At 46.7% G+C, this 20,194-nt stretch overlaps 1 protein-coding gene across 2 annotated transcripts in view; it reads left to right on the top strand.

Annotated features, from left to right (window-relative positions):
* Positions 1-18,216: 18,216 nt before the first annotated feature.
* The window catches only part of LOC8026216 (mothers against decapentaplegic homolog 3), a 34,962-nt gene continuing 32,984 nt past the window's right edge, over positions 18,217-20,194 (top strand). The window contains exon 1 of one of the 2 annotated variants that reach the window (XM_029979413.4): positions 18,217-18,796. In XM_029979413.4, coding sequence (XP_029835273.1) covers positions 18,600-18,796 — 197 coding nt within the window. In that variant the 5' untranslated portion in view covers positions 18,217-18,599. The remainder of the gene's footprint in view (positions 18,797-20,194) is intronic. The other variant, XM_029979407.4, reaches the window with a different exon arrangement.

Consider the following 20,194-nt stretch of genomic DNA (forward strand, 5'->3'; position numbering starts at 1 on the left):
TTGAACAACGAACGTTGTTACATTATACCTCAAAACCCTCACCACCAAAAAAGAGACACCTCCCCTTCACTAGGTCACCGAGAGCCGGACACTCAGACAGAACCCATATGATTCATGATTCAGACATATCTAAATATTTACACCACCCTGATGACCTGGACGACGACGTGGTACAGAAGGACGCTCGATTTCCTGGCTCCGCTAATCAAGCCTTTTATATAAGTGCCGGTTCTTCTACATTCTTCTGAAAACGATATATTGTGAGGTAAGGCCCTCCACGACAGCACTTGAAGGCGAATCATTCGCCCTGTCCCTTCGGGGACTCGTCTTTCATGGACGACCCGACCGCCATGCCGATCTGCAGCACTGGAAGCACTTCAAGGGCATCCAGCATCTGCGACGACTCATCTGAGAGCTCTATGAGAGACATCGAGGACGACACTGGATTCACTGAGGTAACATCCAAGAAAACAAAGAAACGGCGACTTGGTTCGCAAGCATCAGGGTCAAGTAGCGGCACCATAATCACTACGTCAGCCCAACAGCCTACTCACGGGCTTACTGTCATAATCAAACCGGCCGATGCTGGAAAAATTATAACCAAGGTGAATCCTCTTACTCTAACAGAGTCTCTTGACAGCATCGCGCCGGCTGGCGTGGTGAATATTAGACCTAACCACCGACTGAACGTACTCGGTCTCGACACAAGGAACGTCGAATCAACAAAAGCCCTGCTGAAAGTTACATCACTGTGCGGGATAAAGGTCACCATCTATGAGCCCCACCCAACAACCTCAACCGTTGGAGTAATCCGAGGTGTCTCCCAGGAGATCACTGATGTTCAGCTCCACACCGAGACAAGAGTACTAGCCCAGTCGCCGGTATCAATCACCCAGGTCAGAAGAATGGGGCAGTCAGAAGTAATCAAGCTTGTCTTCGCATCAGAAACTATACCCGAGTACGCCACTGTAGGACACATGAGATTCAAGATATTTCCTTACGTTGAAAAACCTCGACAATGCCTGAAATGTCGCCGCTTTGGGCACATAGCCAGCACGTGCTCAAAGCCACTCAGCTGTAGTCGCTGCGGCGGCGATCAAGATCTCCTCACATGCGAAGCAGACGCACCAACATGTGTAAACTGCAAAGGACAGCATGACTCAACATCCCGGCACTGCCCAGTATATAGAAAAGAAAAGGTTATATCGAACTACCGCAGCGCAAATAAGGTTGACTACCTGTCAGCGAAAGAAGCTGTGAAGTCGCCCAACAAGCGTTATGAAACTGAGCAGCGTCAGTCAGCCAACAAGACCACCATAGCTCAAGAGGCAACTGAGAAAAACGTCCCATCTATTACAAGCAATGCCGATTTTCCACCACTACCCAAGTGGCCCTCTAAAACGAGGGATGCACAAACTAACAAAAACGAGAGTACAGTGGTTCCACGACCATACCGCAAAGGCCACACTGAGGAGCATGAAACATCCCCCACCACAAGCCATATTAACAGGAAGGTACTTACAGCATCGCACTCCTCACCACCGAGAACTCAAAACCTAGGGAGCGCTGTCTACACAATCGCCACCCTGGTACGCAACCTCCTTGTTTCCATCGAGTCTCCATTGTGCCAAGCAGTCATAGCCATCATCGATATAGCGTTGCCTCTTGTCACCTCTTGGTGCAAGTAGGTAATCCTTTTACAAAACATTAATTCAATTTAACAACAGAAGAAGTACGCGCCAAAGCCACTATCTTCCAATGGAACGCTGCGGGCCTCCGCAGCCGCCTTTCAGATTTCCGCCAGTTTGCCTATAAGTATAGATTTCCAGTTATGGCCATTTCCGAGTCTCGAGTTCCAAACACATTGCGTCTTTCAGGGTACGAAATATTTCATTCCCCTCGAGGAATAGACCCAAGCAGAGTTATGCTAGCCATACGTAAAGATTTGACGTACATTAATCACAGTGTTCCGCCTAATCGAACCAATGAATATGTTGCTGCAACAGTCCGTTGCAACAAAACCACAATCACAGTCATTGCTTCCTACATAGAACCAAGGGCGCCTCTCGACAAAAACTTGCTTGCCACACTCATCAGCAGTACTCCTTCACCCCACATACTGACTGGAGACTTCAATGCACACCACCCTTTGTGGGGTAGCAAGAAAGCTAACTGTCGCGGAACAGATATTGTAGACATTGCTCAGCAACACAATCTAGTAGTTCTTAATGATGGAAGCCCTACCTTTTTTAGAGGAAATTCTGTAAGCAGTTGCTTAGACATAACATTGTCCTCATCATCATTAGCCCGAACTCCTGTCTGGTTTGCTGACATCGAGACACATGGGAGCGACCACATTCCCACATACACACTAATATACGGGTTTCACTCGGCGCTTCCACGAAATACAGTCAAAAGAACTAACTGGAAAACATTAAGCAACATAATGGAGACAGCATCTCAGTCTGCGACTACGAACGAAGAGTTCATAGCTGCCTTGAATCACGCTAATGATATGTCCACGAAAGAGTACACACTACCATATCAAAAAGTATCCATCGACGGAGATTATGAGAGGCTACGCGCTCTTCGTCGCCAGTCTGAACGACGCGCCAGAAAAACAAAAAGCGTTGATGATACGCGACAGGCACGACGCCTTCAAAAAAAGATCCAGCGCTATTTTGGAAAACTTTCGTGGAAACGATGGAAATCGTTTTGTGAAAGCCTTGACCCTCGGAAGCGCCTTACAAAGATTTGGTCAATTGCTCGTGGTCGGAAAACAGCTCCTCAGCAACTCTATCCTTTCCGGGCGCTAGCACTTAGTCTCCGTCAGCCAGAGCTCGCAATAGCGGAAGAGTACTGTCAGAAACTGACATATAACTCCACAGGCACTAGTTACAATGCCCAGGTTTTAGTCTACTCAAAGAACCGCACTCTTTTTGATGAATTATTTAGCTTAAGTGAGTTAAATGAAGCACTCAATTTATCCAATCGACCATCATCGCCCGGTCCAGATAATATACGGTATGCAGCTTTGGCTCATCTTGGTGAACAAGGAAAGTCTAGACTACTCAACTTGTATAACCAATCATGGGAATCTGGAATAGTACCTGAGAGCTGGAAGACTTCGAGAATTATACCTGTTTTGAAGCCGGGAAAGTCTCCACTTGACATAACATCTTTCCGCCCGATAGCGCTATCTTCGTGCATATGTAAAGTAATGGAAAGGATGATACTAGGACGCTTGGAATGGTTCTTAGAGGAACGGAACATTTATCCTGAAAGCATGTCTGGCTTCCGACGTGGAAGGAATTCCGTTGATGGTGTAATAGATCTTGTTTCATCCGTCGAGCAAGCCAAAAAAGAAAAACGAATTACATCAGCTGTCTTCTTTGACGTCAAAGGTGCACTTGACAATGTTATGCACGAGGCAATACACGCTGCTGTACGTGATATTGGTATAAAAGGACGACTTCTCGCGTGGATATTAAGTTACTTGAATGGCCGCCTTATCTATATGTCAACTACAGAAGGAAATACTACAATGCACAGTGTCACTCGCGGAGTCCCACAGGGTGGTGTCTTAAGTCCCGTCCTATTCAACATATGTCTTATCAAACTAGCACAAAAGATTCCAAAGTCTACAAAAACATCGTTCTACGCAGATGATATATGTATTTGGACATCCTCCATCTCACAACACTTTAATCGTATCCGTCTGCAGAAAGCAATTATCATCATATCTTCTTACCTAAAAGAACGAGGACTTACAGTTTCACCAGAAAAAACAGCGGCAATGGCCTTTACGAGGCGCGACACGGACAAGTACCGGCTATATATTGATGGCCTTGCTATCCCTTACGTCCGAAAACATACCTTCTTAGGAATAGTAACTGATCGATCCCTAAGTTGGTCTCCTCATGTGAAACGTCTGAAAGCAAAATTAGTCACCATAGTACACATACTCAAATTTATTAGTGGCACCAGGTGGGGTTCCTCCGTCCCCTCCCTTAAAAGACTTTACAACGCTTTATTCGTGGGACTCTTGCGTTATAGTCTGCCAGTGTTGTACAACATCTCACGTTCTAGCATGAAGCAGCTTGAATCTGTGCAAGCTCAGGCCCTTCGCGCATGCCTCGGACTTCCTTCATGCACATCTAACACAGGAAGCGTTGCAGAAGCCAGAGCGTTCTCCATCGCTATTCTTAGGACACAGGAAATATTATGTACACACCTGCGACAAAGCACGCGCCATAAGGCACATCATCTCGCCACTCTTGGTAGCACTAGAAAGGCTTCAAGCTTCGCGCAGGTTTTGAACATTCTCAGTAGTGAGCTTCCTGATGGATTCGAACCTTTAGAGACATTTTCATTCCCTCCGTGGTTACGCTCGGACCTTGAAATTTATATTGATGTTCCAGGAATTACCTCAAGAAAAGAATGCGCACTAACAACTCTTAAGCAGCATGCTCTTACCATAATCCAGGAACGCCATTCTAAACGACGACATATCTTTACTGACGGATCCACTGCGTCAGACAGCACAGGCATAGGAATATCTGTTCCGTCGATGAACTTCACACTTGAGGCACAGCTTAGTCATGCAACGTCCTCCACAGCTGCAGAGCTAGTTGCGATTCGCGAAGCCTTGAGGCTAATAATTGAACAAGTTCCAGCCAGCTGGACGATATTCACTGATTCTAGAGCGGCGCTGCAAAGCATGATAAACCCAAACGTAAAAAGCGCGAACATCCAAATAGTACGGAAAATACAGCACCTTCACAATGAGACAATCATGACTGGACACACAGTACTCTTCCAATGGATACCAAGCCATTGTGGAGTCGCCGGAAATGAATCAGCAGACATTGCTGCCAAAAACGGAAGAAAATCAGATTCCATCATACGTATTCCATACTCAAAGGCAGACGCTAGGCGATTGGCAAATCGTATCGGAAGCGCCATCCGTTCTTCCCTCTGGTCTTGCCCAAACTATCACTACAAGCGGCTCCATGAAATTGACCCTCAACTTCAGTTTCGTGTACCGCGAGGACTTGGACGGCGTGAGCAGTCCACACTTCACCGAATACGCCTGCGTGTTGCTTTCACCAAGAAGTATCTTCACATGATCGGCAGAGCATCATCCCCACTCTGCCAACCGTGCTCATCACTTGAGGACGAACATCATCTCCTGTGCGAATGCAGATTGTACGAGAAGGAACGTGCTACCATGGCTCAGGCATTGCATCTATCCGGACAACCATTATCCCTGCAGCGACTCCTTGGCCCTTGGCAAACTTATGGAGAAGCTGAGGTTGCAACAAATGCGCTGACCAAGTATCTAAAAGAAACCCGGCTGGACAGGACACTTTAGAGACAAAGAGGAAAGAACCGACCACGCCAATAATTTTTTTTTTTTTTTTTTTTTTTTTACACCTTCTGTTCCTTTTGTACTTGCGATTGACGCATACGCTCCTCCACTTTTGCGTTTAAGGTCAATTTTTTTTTTTTTTTTTTTTTTTTTTTATGTTTAGTTAATTTATGTGTGCGTGAATGTTTTCACGAGTACTCTTTCTTTCTGTTCTTCTTTTCTTCCTCTCGATTCTTTATTTCCCCTTCCCTTTCCCCAGTACGAAGTAGCAAACCGGCATCATACAGCTAGGTTAACATCTTCGTCTTTCAATAAACCATTTCTCTCTCTCTCCACCCTGATGACCTCGCTTGAGGGCTGACCAGCCACATGCGATAACAGCAACTCCAGCTCCAGCACAGCCCTTACAGTTCTGAGAAAACAGACACAAAAAAACGCTTCATATCACTGTCCAATGCCAAGGACGGTGTGCTTGCTCAATTACCAGAGGTCAAAATACGCATGGTCTCCCTCAGAACTCTCCTACCATTTCTGATTGTTGGGCGAGTGTGTATTGTGCGTGAGAAAACATGATTGCGCTTTAAGACATAGACAGAGGAAGAACACCACAGAGCGCTTACTTTTAACTGATTTAATCCAAGCGCCTCAGCGTAGATACACACTGCGTCACCACACCACATCGCAACCAATCCGTGGCCCCGCCGCGGACTGCAAATAAGCTATCTCTTTTTCTGCAAAGTCAATTGAAACCACGCATGACTGCAGGTGCAAACCATTATTTGTTTCCTCCACTGTTCTCGCTAGGCACACAGATAAGACTGTTAGAGAGATAATTGAGGCGGACGCCATCAATAGTTCCGGCACGTGTTGTGCACGTGTTTTATTCTGGCACCCCTGAGGACTACCCCGAAAAGGAGGTTAACCTTTCTAATTTTTGCTGAGCTTTAAAAACTAAATTTACACCGAACCTCTCTGCCATTGATATAAAGTTATGAGAGATTCCAAGGTAGTAAGGCACACACACAACATTCCTTACAACCGGTTTTTTCCACAGGAGCCGGATTAAACGTACGTTCTTTACACCTTGAGCACAACTGTAACAATCCCATCCTGGTGTAATTGTTCAAATGGTTGTGAACGAAAATTGAGTTTGGCAGAAGGTGTTGTCGGTTTTTATCTAGAAATGCCTGACAGGAGTGGAGCAACAGCCCATTGTCACTCAAAAACTCTGAGCAATTGATTGAAATATTGAATCCGCATCATGGGAGAAGGTGCGATGTGACAACTGCATAGACATCAAGGACTTACGTTACTCTATGGATAAGTCGGAGCTGTTAATAAGGGTCAGGAGGTGGTGTGACGATAATCTAGTGAAGCTGCAGTCTGCCAATGGGATTGATGTAGATAGTTTTATCAGCATTCTGGAGCTTCATTTAGAGTCCACTGCCGTAGACTTTGATGCTTCTCTTTTTATTCAAAAACAGGGTGTGTGTATCGGGTCGTGAATTGCTCCAGTGTTGTCCGAGATTTTTTTTAAACGAGACTTATGTACACGTTGACACGGTTGCGCGGTCCTTGTCGATTGGACCACAAAACCCTGCCATCGCAACAGTCAAATTAAGTACTTATAGACCTACTGTTGCACACGGAAAAGGGCCTGTACTGGATGTACGGCAAGGAATCAGCCAAGCCTCTGTTGGCAGCTGAGAGTTGCCACTTGAAAATAGTTAAGAGTGGTGTAATTGCGTCTGCGATGGATAACGCTTGTAAAGAATCCCGTATGTTTTGGGTTGGTGAGGTAGTTGAGTTGCAAAAGATGCGTCGTTTGGAAGCGGGCCATCACAATGATGTAATTGTCAGAGTTGTGCTCAAGGTGCTGAAGGTTTAATCCGGCTCCCGTGGAAAAACCGGCTGTGAAGAATGTCGTGTGTGTGATTTACTACCATGGAATCTCTCATAACTTTATATCAGTGGCGATCGGTGTAAATTTAGTTTTCAAAGCTCAGCACAAATTAGAAAGGTCAACCCCCTTTCTGGTGGTCTTCAGGGGCTCCAGAAAAAAACATAAGAACCCAGATGTAACTTTTCAGGCAGGAGTGGTGTAGGGACCCTCTCATTTCGTCGAAACTCGTTTCGTGGAATTAATTATCGCAGACAACATTTCATGGGCACACGTTTCACGGACACACGTTTTGGCGAATTGCACGCTGTAGGGACATCTCGTCACACGTGTATCATATATTAGTAAGGGTTCTGATGGAGTTGCCTGTTATCGCATATATGGCTGGTCAGCCATCAAGCGGGGTCGTCTGGGTGGCAGGTTAGTGTGACCATGAATCTTTTGGATCTGCCTGAATGTCCGGCTTTCAGTGACCTACACTCTAAAAAAAGGGTGTATTCTTACACCTTTTGTCCCATATAAGACACCCCAAAACTTCAGACGTCGATCTGACGGTACTAACTTTCACGAGAGGCTTGATAGCCGTGTGGCACAACTTATTAAAATAGCTAATGTACGTTTTACTGACTACAAAAAAAAAAAAAAAAAAAAAAAATAATATTAATCGGGGCTGCGAAACATCAGTGTTTTCTTTCTGTGGTCTTTGATACGTGCTTTGGCTATTTAATCAGTTATATCGCTCCGTTATCAAGCCCCTTGTAAAACGTGTCGCCGTCTGTGCGCTGTGCGTCAAACTAAAATTTTGGGGTGCGTTATAGGGGACAAAAGGGTGTATGGTGATACCCTTTTTTTTAAAGAGTTCTTTTTTGGTTGTGAGGGCCTTGACGTATATATAAGAGCGTTAATTCCTTATTCAAATAAACTGTTTATTTTTTTATTTATTTATCAAAGTACCCCCAGGGCCCGAAGGCATTACAGAGGGGGAGAGCACATACATGAAACAAAGATGTTCGTATACGCGACGCGAAGTCTTACGAGACTTGGTTGTCGGAGAAAAAAGCGATGATTTTGGCACTGGAACGTGTACGTCTTGATAACATATATATAGTAGAATCCAGCTACATATATCTTAACTCTCCACATAAAGGTGGAAATTAGTAATGGTTCGCAAGGAGTCGGACTCTTTTTACTAGAGTTCTTGATGTGAAAACGGGTATAAAACCTGTGTTTGAGACTTGTTGTCTTGTGCGTTATTTTTATCGTTTCGTGTCTCCCGTTACTATGGAAGTTCTTCACCAGCTCGCCTGTGTCTTTAAAGTGTTATAACGGAATGAACGGTTTTGTAGACCGCAAAACGATTTAAATGAAATTTTGTGAAACAATTTGATACAAAAGGGCTATATTCGCGTCCGTTTTTCAGGCTTCTTTAAAACGTATTTTATTTTGATCCACACGCCTGGCTTGTTCCTGTCACATCGTGTTTCTGGGGGTCCTTCTTTCTCGTTTCCACGCCGGGATCCAGCATCGGGGGTCGAAGTCGAGCCCCCATCCGGTCGAGTCGGGGAGGCCATGGGGGAGGCTCTCCTTACCGGTCTTTGCCGCCAAAGTATTTGCTTACACTCCCGAGCTCAAAATCCTTGCACCCTCGCACATTTTGTAGATGTTGTCATGATCCTTTGTTATGCGTCTAGCCATCGTGGAGGGCAGCGTCGGCGTGATGCGCTTGTAATCGGAAGATCTGCTGCGGAGCAAGGCGAGTTGGTTGAAATCGACGTCAATCGCTGCAGGTTGTTCGTGAAACAAAAAAAGAAAAAAAAAAAAGAAAAGAAAAGAAAAGAGCTATCGTGCGGCAGCTTGGCGGCAATCCGGTGTGCCTTGCGTGGTAAACCCGGAAATGGTGTAGGTTTGATTGTTCACGTTGGTGATGAATTAAGTGTCCATGGAAAAGCAGGCCAAGTTTCGAGGAAGGAACGCCGTTCGTGTACCATACCCTGTCCCTGACCCTGTATGGAGCAGTGTTGCGGAGTCGCCACTCCGGAGTTGGAATGATTCCGGAATCATTCCGCATTTTCACGACCCCGGAATGGAATGGGAATGGAATGGGCGGGAACGTTGAGGGGAATGGAATGGGAATGGAATTAGGTGCATTTTGCCCGGAATGGAATGGGAATGGAATAAGGTACGGTTCTTCTTCTTTTTTTTTTTTTTTTTTTTTTGTGTTTACGGTCAGCTAAACCGAGCCTGTCAGTGAGTCAGTTGCTCAGAAATAAAATGAGCGGGAAACTGCTAGCCCGCGAGAAGCCCGAACAGACCTATCGCCAAAAAAAAAAAAAAAAAATGCAATACAAAAAGCAAGCGACAAAGCAAAGAGCAAAGGAAGAAAGGGAAGGGGGGGGGGGGGGGGGGAAGTGGCGCCCTTCACGGACGCGCAGGTGTCGGGCTTCGATGGCGTTGCACGAGAGCGAAACAAAAAACCAAGCACCAAGAAAAAAAAAAAAAAAAAAAAAAGGGAGCGGCAAAGAAAGAAACTGCCATGCACAACTCCTCATCGTCCTTCTTGCCATGCTTTTTTTGTTGTTGTTGCGACGGTTTGTAGAATGCACACGCGCGCACAGACTGAGATCTGGGAGCGGAAGCAACTCATAACTCGCAGAGCTCTGATAACTCGTTGACTCAGGCGCCGTCGAAAGGTGATCAGGTATTGTTTTCTTATAGTTCGAGGCGCGTTGTTTAGCAGGCAGCCAACCCTGCTGCCTTCCACGTTCATTCGTGCGCACTCCTTTGAAGTGCGAAATGTGGGTTTGCTTCGGCATTAAAACAAAGCGAGATTCAGTTCCCTCCTCTCCTCTTGCGCTTTGCTCCGAGGCTTGTTTTTTTGTACTGCATTTGTAGTGTAAGTCCGCCTTTTACTTGGTCTTTGTTCCGATGCTTGTTTTCTGCGTTATATGTTTTAGTGGGTTGGGGCACGGCCGGACTGGAAGCGCGCGCTCTCTTTCTCTTCTTACGGCCTTTGCAATTGGGGCAATCGCCACCTCCCGCCGCAATTCGCGGGGGGCGCTGTCACCTCACCCCTGGTAAAGCCCCTCGATATGTTTGCGTTTGTCGTGCAAGTAGCGTCAAATGTGCGAGTGCACGAGACCCACGTCTCGAGCGGCCCTTGGAAGCAAATGGCGGCGCAGCACTGAAATGAGCGGCCCTAGGAAGCGAACGGCGGCGGAGCACCCGCTCGGGGCACGTGTCTCGCGCGGTAAAAAACGCTTGTAAAAAACGCCTTTATCAAGGGGCTTTAACCCCTGGGCTGTCCTGGGCTACCCTTCGCCGTTTGCACAAAGCGCGTCTAACAGTGTATCTCAGCGCTGTCGCAACTTGCGGCCGAGATGTTTATAGCCTTTGACACCTGATCCTTACGTTTAGATCCTCAGCCACTATCTAATGCGTTTCTGATGAGCCCAAAACGATGAATATTTGACGCACATCTCCGAGAGATTCGGGAATAAAAAGTAGTAAGTAGAGACAGCGAATGCAATTGCGGAAAAACTATACTCATTTTTACCTCCAGGACTTCTGTTGCAACTCAGGAATAGGAGGAGACGCACCCCTTTTACGTGGAGGAACTTTAAATGATAAATAATTCGTACACTCTCGTGAAATGCAAGCAGGCCCAATCTATTTAGTGCCGTGGTCTGCATCATCATTTCATAGGCCGCACATGAAGTCGGTCAGCTGCTCTAGACGACGGTGTAGTAGTCTGCACAATTTTCGCACACTGCATATTACAGCCTAAATTTGCTTCCTCGAGGGCTTGTGCACATATCCAGCTGATTTTTCGTTTCTGTATGTGACCGTCTTCGCATGGTTAATCAGAAGTATTCTGAGGAACCGTTGCCAAAACAACAACCCACGATACTCGAACACCAGCGCAAAGCAGCTCGAAGGGACTCTCCGAGGGCGGTGAAGTGGGGTGAGGTGGTTGCGCCCCTGGCGGCAAGCAAGTGAACTACATACGGAGAAAAAATGCCACTGACTTTCGGGCGATTGCAAAGGCCGTAAGAAGAGAAAGAGAGCGCGCGCTTCCAGTCCGGCCGTGGTTGCGGTTACAAGCAAGCTAGCGGATTCCCGCTCATTTCCTTTGACTTTAGTCTCTGCATACTTCCTTTCACCTTGCGATAGACCGCTGCGGATGCTACGAGTCACCCTAGGCAATCCAGCACCGTGAGCGGGACTGCAGGGTCACGCGACACTCAGAAAGCACTGGATTGGTTTCGATGGCTTTCGTGCTGTCTGTTGAGGTCCATCGTAAGCTGAAGTAGACTATCGTCACCGCTCTTGGTGTGACCGAACTGACTAGACCTGCAGAAAGATCGTCCCACGCCAGACGAGGCGCGACCGTAGCTGTGTGGGCAACTGAGAAGGAGAGCTGGGTGCTAGCTGCCACTGAGGTTTTGGCTTCCGCGCGTCTCGACTGTCCGTTTTGCATTCGTGCTCCTTGTCCCGGACCCTAATTGAGGCGGTGAGACGTCAGTTGGACGGTGTTGTTGAGGAAACATGGGGAATGTCAATTTGAACGGTGTGGTATTACTCCGTTAATTGTATCTTGATGTGAAGAGCTTTGTCAACGCTGACTTCCCGACCCGTCGCCACAACGGGAACAACCGACACCAAGGTAGCAGAATGAATCGGTTGGTACCATCTGCTGCCTGAACCCGCCACTCGATCAGCGCGAAGAGGAAGATCACAATTCGGACAAGAAGACAAGATAAATACAGATCGAGTCATGGCATCGTAGAAGACATTTTTCTACATTAGTCGCGAAGAAAATAAGCGAGCTGCACGCTGAAAATTGTGCAACGAAACTATAGGGAGTATTCACTGGCGGCCATATCCGTGTGCGCTGCTGCTGAGCGCGTGCTGACGGCGAGCTTCCGCAGTCCCTTCGGAGCGTACATTTAGCACCATCAAGGTTGCCAGTCTTAGCAGGCTATTAATGTGAGCTCGTTCTGAGCATGCGCTCTAAACATCGTCCCTCAAATATGGCGTCCAGTGAATACACGGTGCAGTCGGCATATATCATCGAACTTTATTCGCCATCTGAAGAGGAAACACGAGAATGAGTGTCCGAAGGGTGGAAAAGGGCAGGTGAACCAGCCGAAAAATGAGTTGACTATGATAAGAAATATCGAGATTCGTAAACAAGCGTGAATTTATGCGTTTTAAAACAGGTTTCGTGACATTGTCTATTCGCGTCTCCAGCTCGACGCTCGCCCTCCCGCGGCGGAAACGGGAAGCGGTCTATAGTCGGTTACAAGTCAAGAAGGTAGGAGAAGCTCCTCCCACAAGTGTGATGCGCCTGTTTTCAAATCTCTCCGCAGTCGAAAGAAGAGTTCACTGGAAACGCTCCTTGTTCCGCTTCAATGGATTCCCAATTGTCTCCAATCCCACTTTTTAAGAAAGCGACCTTTGTATTCATCGGAGAGGGAACCGAGCCCCTGAAAGCAGCCTTTGTATCCATCGGGGGGGAAGCTAATCCCCGAAAGTCGTATTTGTTTCCGTCGGTGGGGGAGAACTCTAATCTCCCTCTCGTGGCTTCCACAATGCTAAGTCAAAGTCGAAAAATAAAGCAAATATGTACAGAAAGGCAAGACCCTCCTCGCGCGTTGGCCGCGACGTCAAGGAAACGGTGGGACGCTATTGGATGCGGAGGTGGCGGAGGGATATGTGATTCCCTTTGAGGGGCATTTGCCGCTACCTTCTTAACCTGTAACTGACTTTAGTGAGGGTCCCCCGATTCTCCCGCTCAGCGGGCACGGCGGAACTGCTCGCTACCATGGCTCGCGAAATGTCATTTCCGAATGCAAACAACACTCTTCACTGTCCCAACGTAGTGCTGCTGACGGTGTGGGATTATACCTTACTGGAGAGTTTTAGTATTCCGCATAAAATGCGCATAGAAGCCAACTCAACTGGTTTGCGTTAGAGTTGCGTGCCCCACGTTGTCCGTGCGCCTCATCGTCATGCGTCATCCAAGACCGCAATTTTGGGCTCCGCGCACGCGCAGTGTGGAACCAGCAAAGCTGACGCGAACACGTAGCGCTTGCGCTCGCTCGTACACGCAATACTAAAACTCACTACTGTTTCACCGCCTTCCAACGCCAACGAAACGTGCTGCAGTGAGCAGACGTGCAAGCAGGTAGGCGTTCCTTTGAACTGGAAAGGCTGAGATTGGCAAAACGACGGAGCGTAAAAATGAAAGAAACTAAATGTTATGAAAAAGTTAAAAATATAATTTTTTTTTTTCTTTCAGGCATGGAGTCTGGAAGGATATTGCGGCGACTTTGGAGGTTTTGCCGATTGTCAAAGGTTGCGACTTTGCTAGCAAAATATACTTTACCCACAATTAATGTAATTTTACGTGGATTTCTCACATTAGCTAGAATGTTTTCATTGATTTTAGACTATTTTTTATTACTTGGTAAGTAAAAATGCTGCAATTGGCAGCAGTGGTGAGAATTAGTACACTTTTGATTGTCATATTTGTTCGCGCATTTGAAATTAGATCATAAGCAACAAATTATATTAAAGCTTAAAAATTGCATAATAAAATATCTGAATTTTAATATTATTAATATTTATACAAATCGCGGCAATGTATGCCCCCAATTAACACCAAGATCACGAAAATACGCCATTTAACCATAATAGTCTTTCCAGAAAGGCATCATTTTTTTTTTGGCATTTGAAAAACTCTTGACATCGTTATCAAGATAGGAAAACAGTCAAACACTGGATGTAATATAAAGTCTTTTGCTTCACGCGTTGCTATAGTAACACAAACACTTCAGCTGTCTGACTCGGATTCTTGCAGTGAGAACAGCGTTTATTAATTTATACGTTTTGTGGACATATCGTAAAAATTGGATTTATTCTCTTATTTTTTTGGTGGGAATGTTAAACAAATTAATCATCTAAATACCCCAAAGCCCATTAAAAGGCCCGCAGTTCATTATTTTTCATGACAATTACCTGAGCAAGAAAAGGTAGCGAGAACGCACAAATATCAGCACTGATTTTTGAACAACTACAAATATCAGCCTGGATCGAACATCTATGTCACAAAATAAAGTTTCCGCGAACAACTTCTCTAACTAAATAATTACGATGTGAGACACATTTTGAGTTATAAAAGAATCCGAAATTAAGACCTCTACCGAGAAATTAATTCCAAAATAGTGGTAATTAGTGGTGATGGCCTGGAGCTGAGTCAGTTGGTTAGACATGCTTACTTGTATACCAGCTGAACGTTAGGAAAAGCGTTCAGCTGGTATTCAAGTAACCAAAATAGTGGTTGGTTTCGGTGTCGCTCCAAGATTAAAACGCGCATCCTTGCGTAAATATTACGCTAAACACCGTTCTTGTTTTCAGGGTAAAGAGGTGACTTGCACTCATAACACCCTAGCTGCCTCGTATTACCAGAAATAATTTGTGTCGCTCAGTGGAGCCAGCACACTAGACGGGCTCAGCAGCGGTACGCATCTCCGACCCTCACTATAACCGCCATTTTGGAAAATGAGTGGCGCCACCTATAGTTAGTTGGAGTCGCGAATACGGTCCCTCGTGCAGCGCCGCAGAGGTTGAATTTTGTCAGAGGATGTGTTCTTGCCGCTGTGCATGGAGTCGCTTCCAGCAGTGTACTAGCCGTGTTGCTGTATTTGAAGAATGCAGTAATATAGCTTATTCCTGCGCACGCACGAACTGGATATTTTTATTTTCTTATCAAACAAACACGCTGGCCGCGTATGTCTTGAAAGTCAAATGCAGAAAAGTTAAAAAAAGAAAAGAAAATGAGTGGATTTAAGTTTTGCTGTTCGTTGCGAGTCACGTGGTCGCGAGACCGATGTCTTAAAGAAGCATCGACATTTCAAGGAGCTTTCTCGATGTTTGCAGTCCATTGTAAATAAACACTTTCTGCCACCAGCGGTCCGCTTAGTAAAAATCAGTGCTTTTTTGAGGAATTTAGCATTCTTTTTTTTTTTTTTGCAATTGTCTCTGCATTTGATAATGGCAGGTTTTTGCTGCTTATGCCGGCAACAAAATGTAGCTGTCAAATGCCCATTTTTACGTTTAGGAATCAAAGGAATGGAATGGAACGATTCAGCCATTCCAGGAGTGGGAATGGGCTTAGTATCTCCATTCCTAGGAATTGGAAGGAATTGAATTATCGAAAACTCTAATTCCCGGAATGGAATTGGAATGGAATGGAGGTGCCCATTCCGCAACACTGGTATGGAGCATGGTTGATATTTTGCATCGTAGGAACGCTTCATGCTGTGAAGGTAAGCGAGGTTCGCGTTTGCTGCGTCGCAGTTCGCGCGGGACGTCGCCGACCTCGTCGGGAAGCGGGGAAAATTCCATTGCTCGACGTGGGACAAAGTTGAACAGGAGTTCGAACGGTGATGTCTGGAGTCCGGCGTACGGCTGCTGGTTCACTTGAAAGCTGGTTGCCTGGAGATAATCGCTCCAATGGTCGATGTCGCCGTTGACGTTCTTTCGCGCAGACATAGAAGGATTTTTCTGTTGACGCGTTCGACAAAGCCGTTAGCTTCGGGGACGTAAAGTACTATTAGGGATGCTCTGAATGTGCCTGTTGGCGAAGTACCGCGAAGCCGAACGAGAGGTTAGGACCCTGTCGTTGTCGGTGATGAAGGCTTGCGGCGTATCAAATGAGAGTACGAGTTCTATAAATCGAAGGACGTGCTCGGTCGACTTGTTAGGCACGGGGCGTGCGACAAGCGCGTGGTGGGGTGGAACGCGGTGATAAAATACCTGTTGTCGTCAGCCAGCCAGTGACATATTCTCTTACAAACGAGAATAAACAAAACGCCGAAGTACCTGATTCTTCTAACGGACGCACTCTTCAAAAAAAAAAAAGAAAAAAAAAAGCGTGTTCCTTTTTATGGTTATTTTCATCTTGTTTTCCAAATTCAAACGACTCCTTTCTCTCTCCTCCTCACCCTCTAATTTACACCCCCTCCTCCTCTCCCTCTTCCGCGCCACGCCGCCGCCGGTCCGTTGATCCCCGCGCCGTCAACACGCCGCCGCCGGAGGTACAAACACCGGCGCGCCGCCGCCGGCGATTTCTGACCGGCGCACAGGTCTAGGTTCGACTTTGCGGACAGTGTGGCCAGACCTTGATACACGCATGTCTAGGTTTGGAGAATTCATTTTTATGCAAAGGGTTATTTTATTTTATAAACAGTTGCAATTAAAAGAAACCAATTCTAATCACTGAAGACGTTAATAACCTAATTTTTTTTTGTACTGTATTAACTGAAATAACCAATCAGCGGTGCCCTTAATTCATCCCTTAGCCATTACCATCCAATCCGAAGCCAACTGGCCAGCCTGTCGCGCATGCGCACTCGAGTCGAACCTCAATACAAGGTTCGTCGAAATTTCCACAAAAAGGTCGAAAAAGTCGAACCTGGTCGAACTCGAACCTCGGCCGGTTCGCGACACCCCTAGTGCTGTCCAATACATAGAGTTATTATAATGTACGCTAGAGGTTCAACTGGCGCTAGTGTCTATGCGACTTCCGTGACTCAAATTGAAGCAGACAGCAACCAGTCTACTTTTCCAGTCTTCCTGTGTATTCCTATGGGAAAGCGCGCGTGCATTTTGTCTCTTCGCCGGAAAATAACACGGAACACTTTGGTTATTTGGGTCGTACCGAATAGTATGTACCTTCATTTACACTGTAAAAGTGTAATTGCTTTAGTTAGCGCATTTTTCTTCATCAGTGACCGATGTTTAACTTCGCTACATTTCAGTCCCAGACGGGTGTTCCGCAGCAGGTGTGTAAAAACAAGCGACGATTCGAAGCAAAATTACAATAGAAAGGAATGTAGAGTGTTTTCAAGGCTCGCCAGCAATCCGGTGACGCTTATATATTGATAATATGCCAGGCCTGTCACTATATAAAAATGACCCCGTCGTGCATGAGCGGATAAAAACATTCAAAACGTAGAGAATAATGTCCGTGGGCTATAAAAGTTGTCTCTTCGTATTGTTTTCTCTGCCGGGCAGCTTTTATCGGGCACCTGTTCTCAAAGATTTCGAGCGTGCGAGTGATATTTTGAACGTAGAACAAGCAGCTTCGCTCAGAGCAGAAAGAATAAAACTGTACTTACTTATTTAAAATAGGAATAGATTACGTGGCCTTCGATTAATTTTGATCGTATATATGCACGTGTAGTTACTGATCCGGTGTTACTGCGTAGTTCTTGCCGTCATTCTTAATTTCCAGATGTTCTTCGTTCGTTTGGCACGTATATCCCCCACGCTGAAAAGCGCCGACGTCGTGTTCGCGCTAACAGTGTCCGACAGTGCACAAAAATACACGTACGAAGCTGTTTTAGCACCGTTTTTAATGCGATGAATTTGAAAGAAAAACACCGTAACTGACCAATTATTTCGTCGGCCTGACTGAGAAATGTTCCAAGCTACCTAGTAAGTACGAATTATTCGTGATATTTGCTCTTATGATCGAGCGCAGAGAGAAAATGCACTCACTTTTTCCCATAGAAATGCATTACCGGAAGTCAATTTTCGACTGGTTGCTGTCTGCTTCAATTTGCGTCAGCACACTAGCGCCACTTGAACCTCTAGCGTACATTATAATAGCTCTATGGTCCAATAATGCCGCAGCGAACCAGAATATTGTTGAATAGAGCGACTGCATTGTCGGCCACTGAGTGACTCTAACTTTTCCCAGGATAGAGGGGCTTTATGTTTGGGTGTCATGTCGCGTCACTAATGAAATCTAGAAATATCTCATGTCTTCAATTTTTTAGTTAATTGTAGGTACCTCGTTGATATCTACAGACCTTGCTCTCTAAGCGTAGCAGTAATGTAGCGCCACCTGTACCTGCTTTGTTGCTTGCTTGATGTCAGTGGTGAGGACAAAGCGGTGTGGCGAGGGTGTTGTATGTTTTTCTTGGAGTTCCGTTGGTTCGTGCGATCGTGGTGTTTTGTGCACAGCAAAATCGCGTCACCGTTCGTCTCCTCGCAGTTTTCTGCGTGTTGGCTGTTTCGTGTCTACAAACTGGGTCGTCGAATGTCGCCAGAACTTCTAGACACGAGCTACTTTTTCAGCGGGAAGGAGTGATACACGTGTGTGCTGCGTAGAAGGAGGGTACCACAATGGTTAACTTTTCCCAACAGTGATCATCCATCTCTGGGCACCGGTGTTTGTTAGCACGGATAAACTCTCCCTCGAATTATTCACTCCGCGAATCTGTTGCGACCGAGACAAAAGCGGCCGAGGATTTCACCATGATATCGATTCTGCCGTTTACGCCTCCGGTCGTGAAGCGGCTGTTGGGCTGGAAGAAAGGCGAGGGCGAGGACAAATGGAGCGAGAAAGCCGTCAAAAGTCTGGTGAAAAAACTCAAGAAGTCCGGTGGAATAGACGAACTGGAAAAATCCATTTCGACGCAGGACGTCCACACCAAGTGCATCACTATCCCCAGGTTTGTAGTACCTTGAATGCGCCACCGACAAAATCGCTGGCTTTGGGCGTTTCGGGGTGCGTGCGTGCACATAGTCTTTATTTTTTGGCTCTGGAGAGCCACATAGCGCGTATTCTTTTTCTAGGCTGACAAGGGCAGCTTCCTTGACGTCGGGGGATTTAGTCCGATTACTGCTAATCCCGAGAAAGTGTTCGTCGTCTTGGGAGAGATCTCCGGAGGCGCGAGTTTTGCATAAACAAAAGTTTCGCTTATTGCTGGCGTGGACGTGAAAAAGCAACAGGCGCCGCTAGGAAGCCCTACACCATTCGGAGATAGCGCTGCTTATCTTCCGAGAGCCGCTGATAAGGCAGAGTTATGGGTAAACGAACATAGGGGGACCTCGTTTGCGCTCGTCGGACGTTCGCCACTCGACGCCACTTGCCTCGACAATAACTCTCCTTATCTATGCGCAGAGGCAGAAGATACGCTGGCTAGTCAAACATCCGATTTTAATTCCATTTGTTTCATTGATATTTATTATTTTTCTAAAACGACGAACGCGTTCCCTCCATATTTACAGAGGCGTCGTCAGGCTTGCGGCGTTGTTGGCTTCATCGTGAGCAGGAAACGAGTCATTGACACGTTTGGAAAAGAAAAAGAAACAGAGCAATATAGTTTTCAGAGTGCCGTTGACCTGATTATCGGTCATCGGTAATGAGGAATTCAGGCAGGACGTTAGCGGTGTGTGTTGTTGCCCCCCCTGCCCCCTCTCCGAAACAGCTCTCCGCGTACGGTGGCGGGCTGCTGCGGCGACGCTAGAAAGCAGGAGCAGCACATGCCCCGGGCTTTGTGTTGCAGTCAAGCCTAACTCCGCGAGCTCCCCTCGCCTGGCGTGTGTGTGTCCGTCTCGGAAGGAAGTCCGGGCGCGTTCGAACGTCGGTGTAGCGTGTTGGATCGTCGGAAACTCGTGATACTGGGCCGACACTGGCCTCGTCGGCGGTTGACACGCGGCGCGAACGCGTTTCTCGAACGATTCGGCTGGCGGTGCCGACGGCGGCAGCGGTAAGCCTTTGCGGTAAGCCTTTGCTCTCTCCTTTCGGGTTTTCGTTCTGCGGCGAGCAGAGCGGGGTAGAGCGTAGTGGAGCAGCCACCCCGTGTGCTTGCATCTCTCGAGTTTGCGCGAAATTTCGTCGTGGCCTTTCGGAGAGGACGTCGCCGGCCTTGGCTTCGCCCCCGGAAACATACAAAAAGGCGAGTGAATGATCGCGGGGGATCCGAAATCAACAAGTGATTGCGCGAAAAGTGGAGGGGGGGGGGGGGGGGGGGTAGCAGCCCTGCGTTGATTCCTTGTTTTACACTCGGCGTTCTGTTTGAGAGGCGAAGGAGGGTTTGAGACAACACTGGACAGGCAAAAAAAGA

This window comes from Ixodes scapularis, unplaced genomic scaffold (genome assembly GCF_016920785.2).
Source record: "Ixodes scapularis isolate PalLabHiFi unplaced genomic scaffold, ASM1692078v2 PGA_scaffold0__279_contigs__length_252992795, whole genome shotgun sequence".
Classification (NCBI taxonomy): domain Eukaryota; kingdom Metazoa; phylum Arthropoda; class Arachnida; order Ixodida; family Ixodidae; genus Ixodes; species Ixodes scapularis.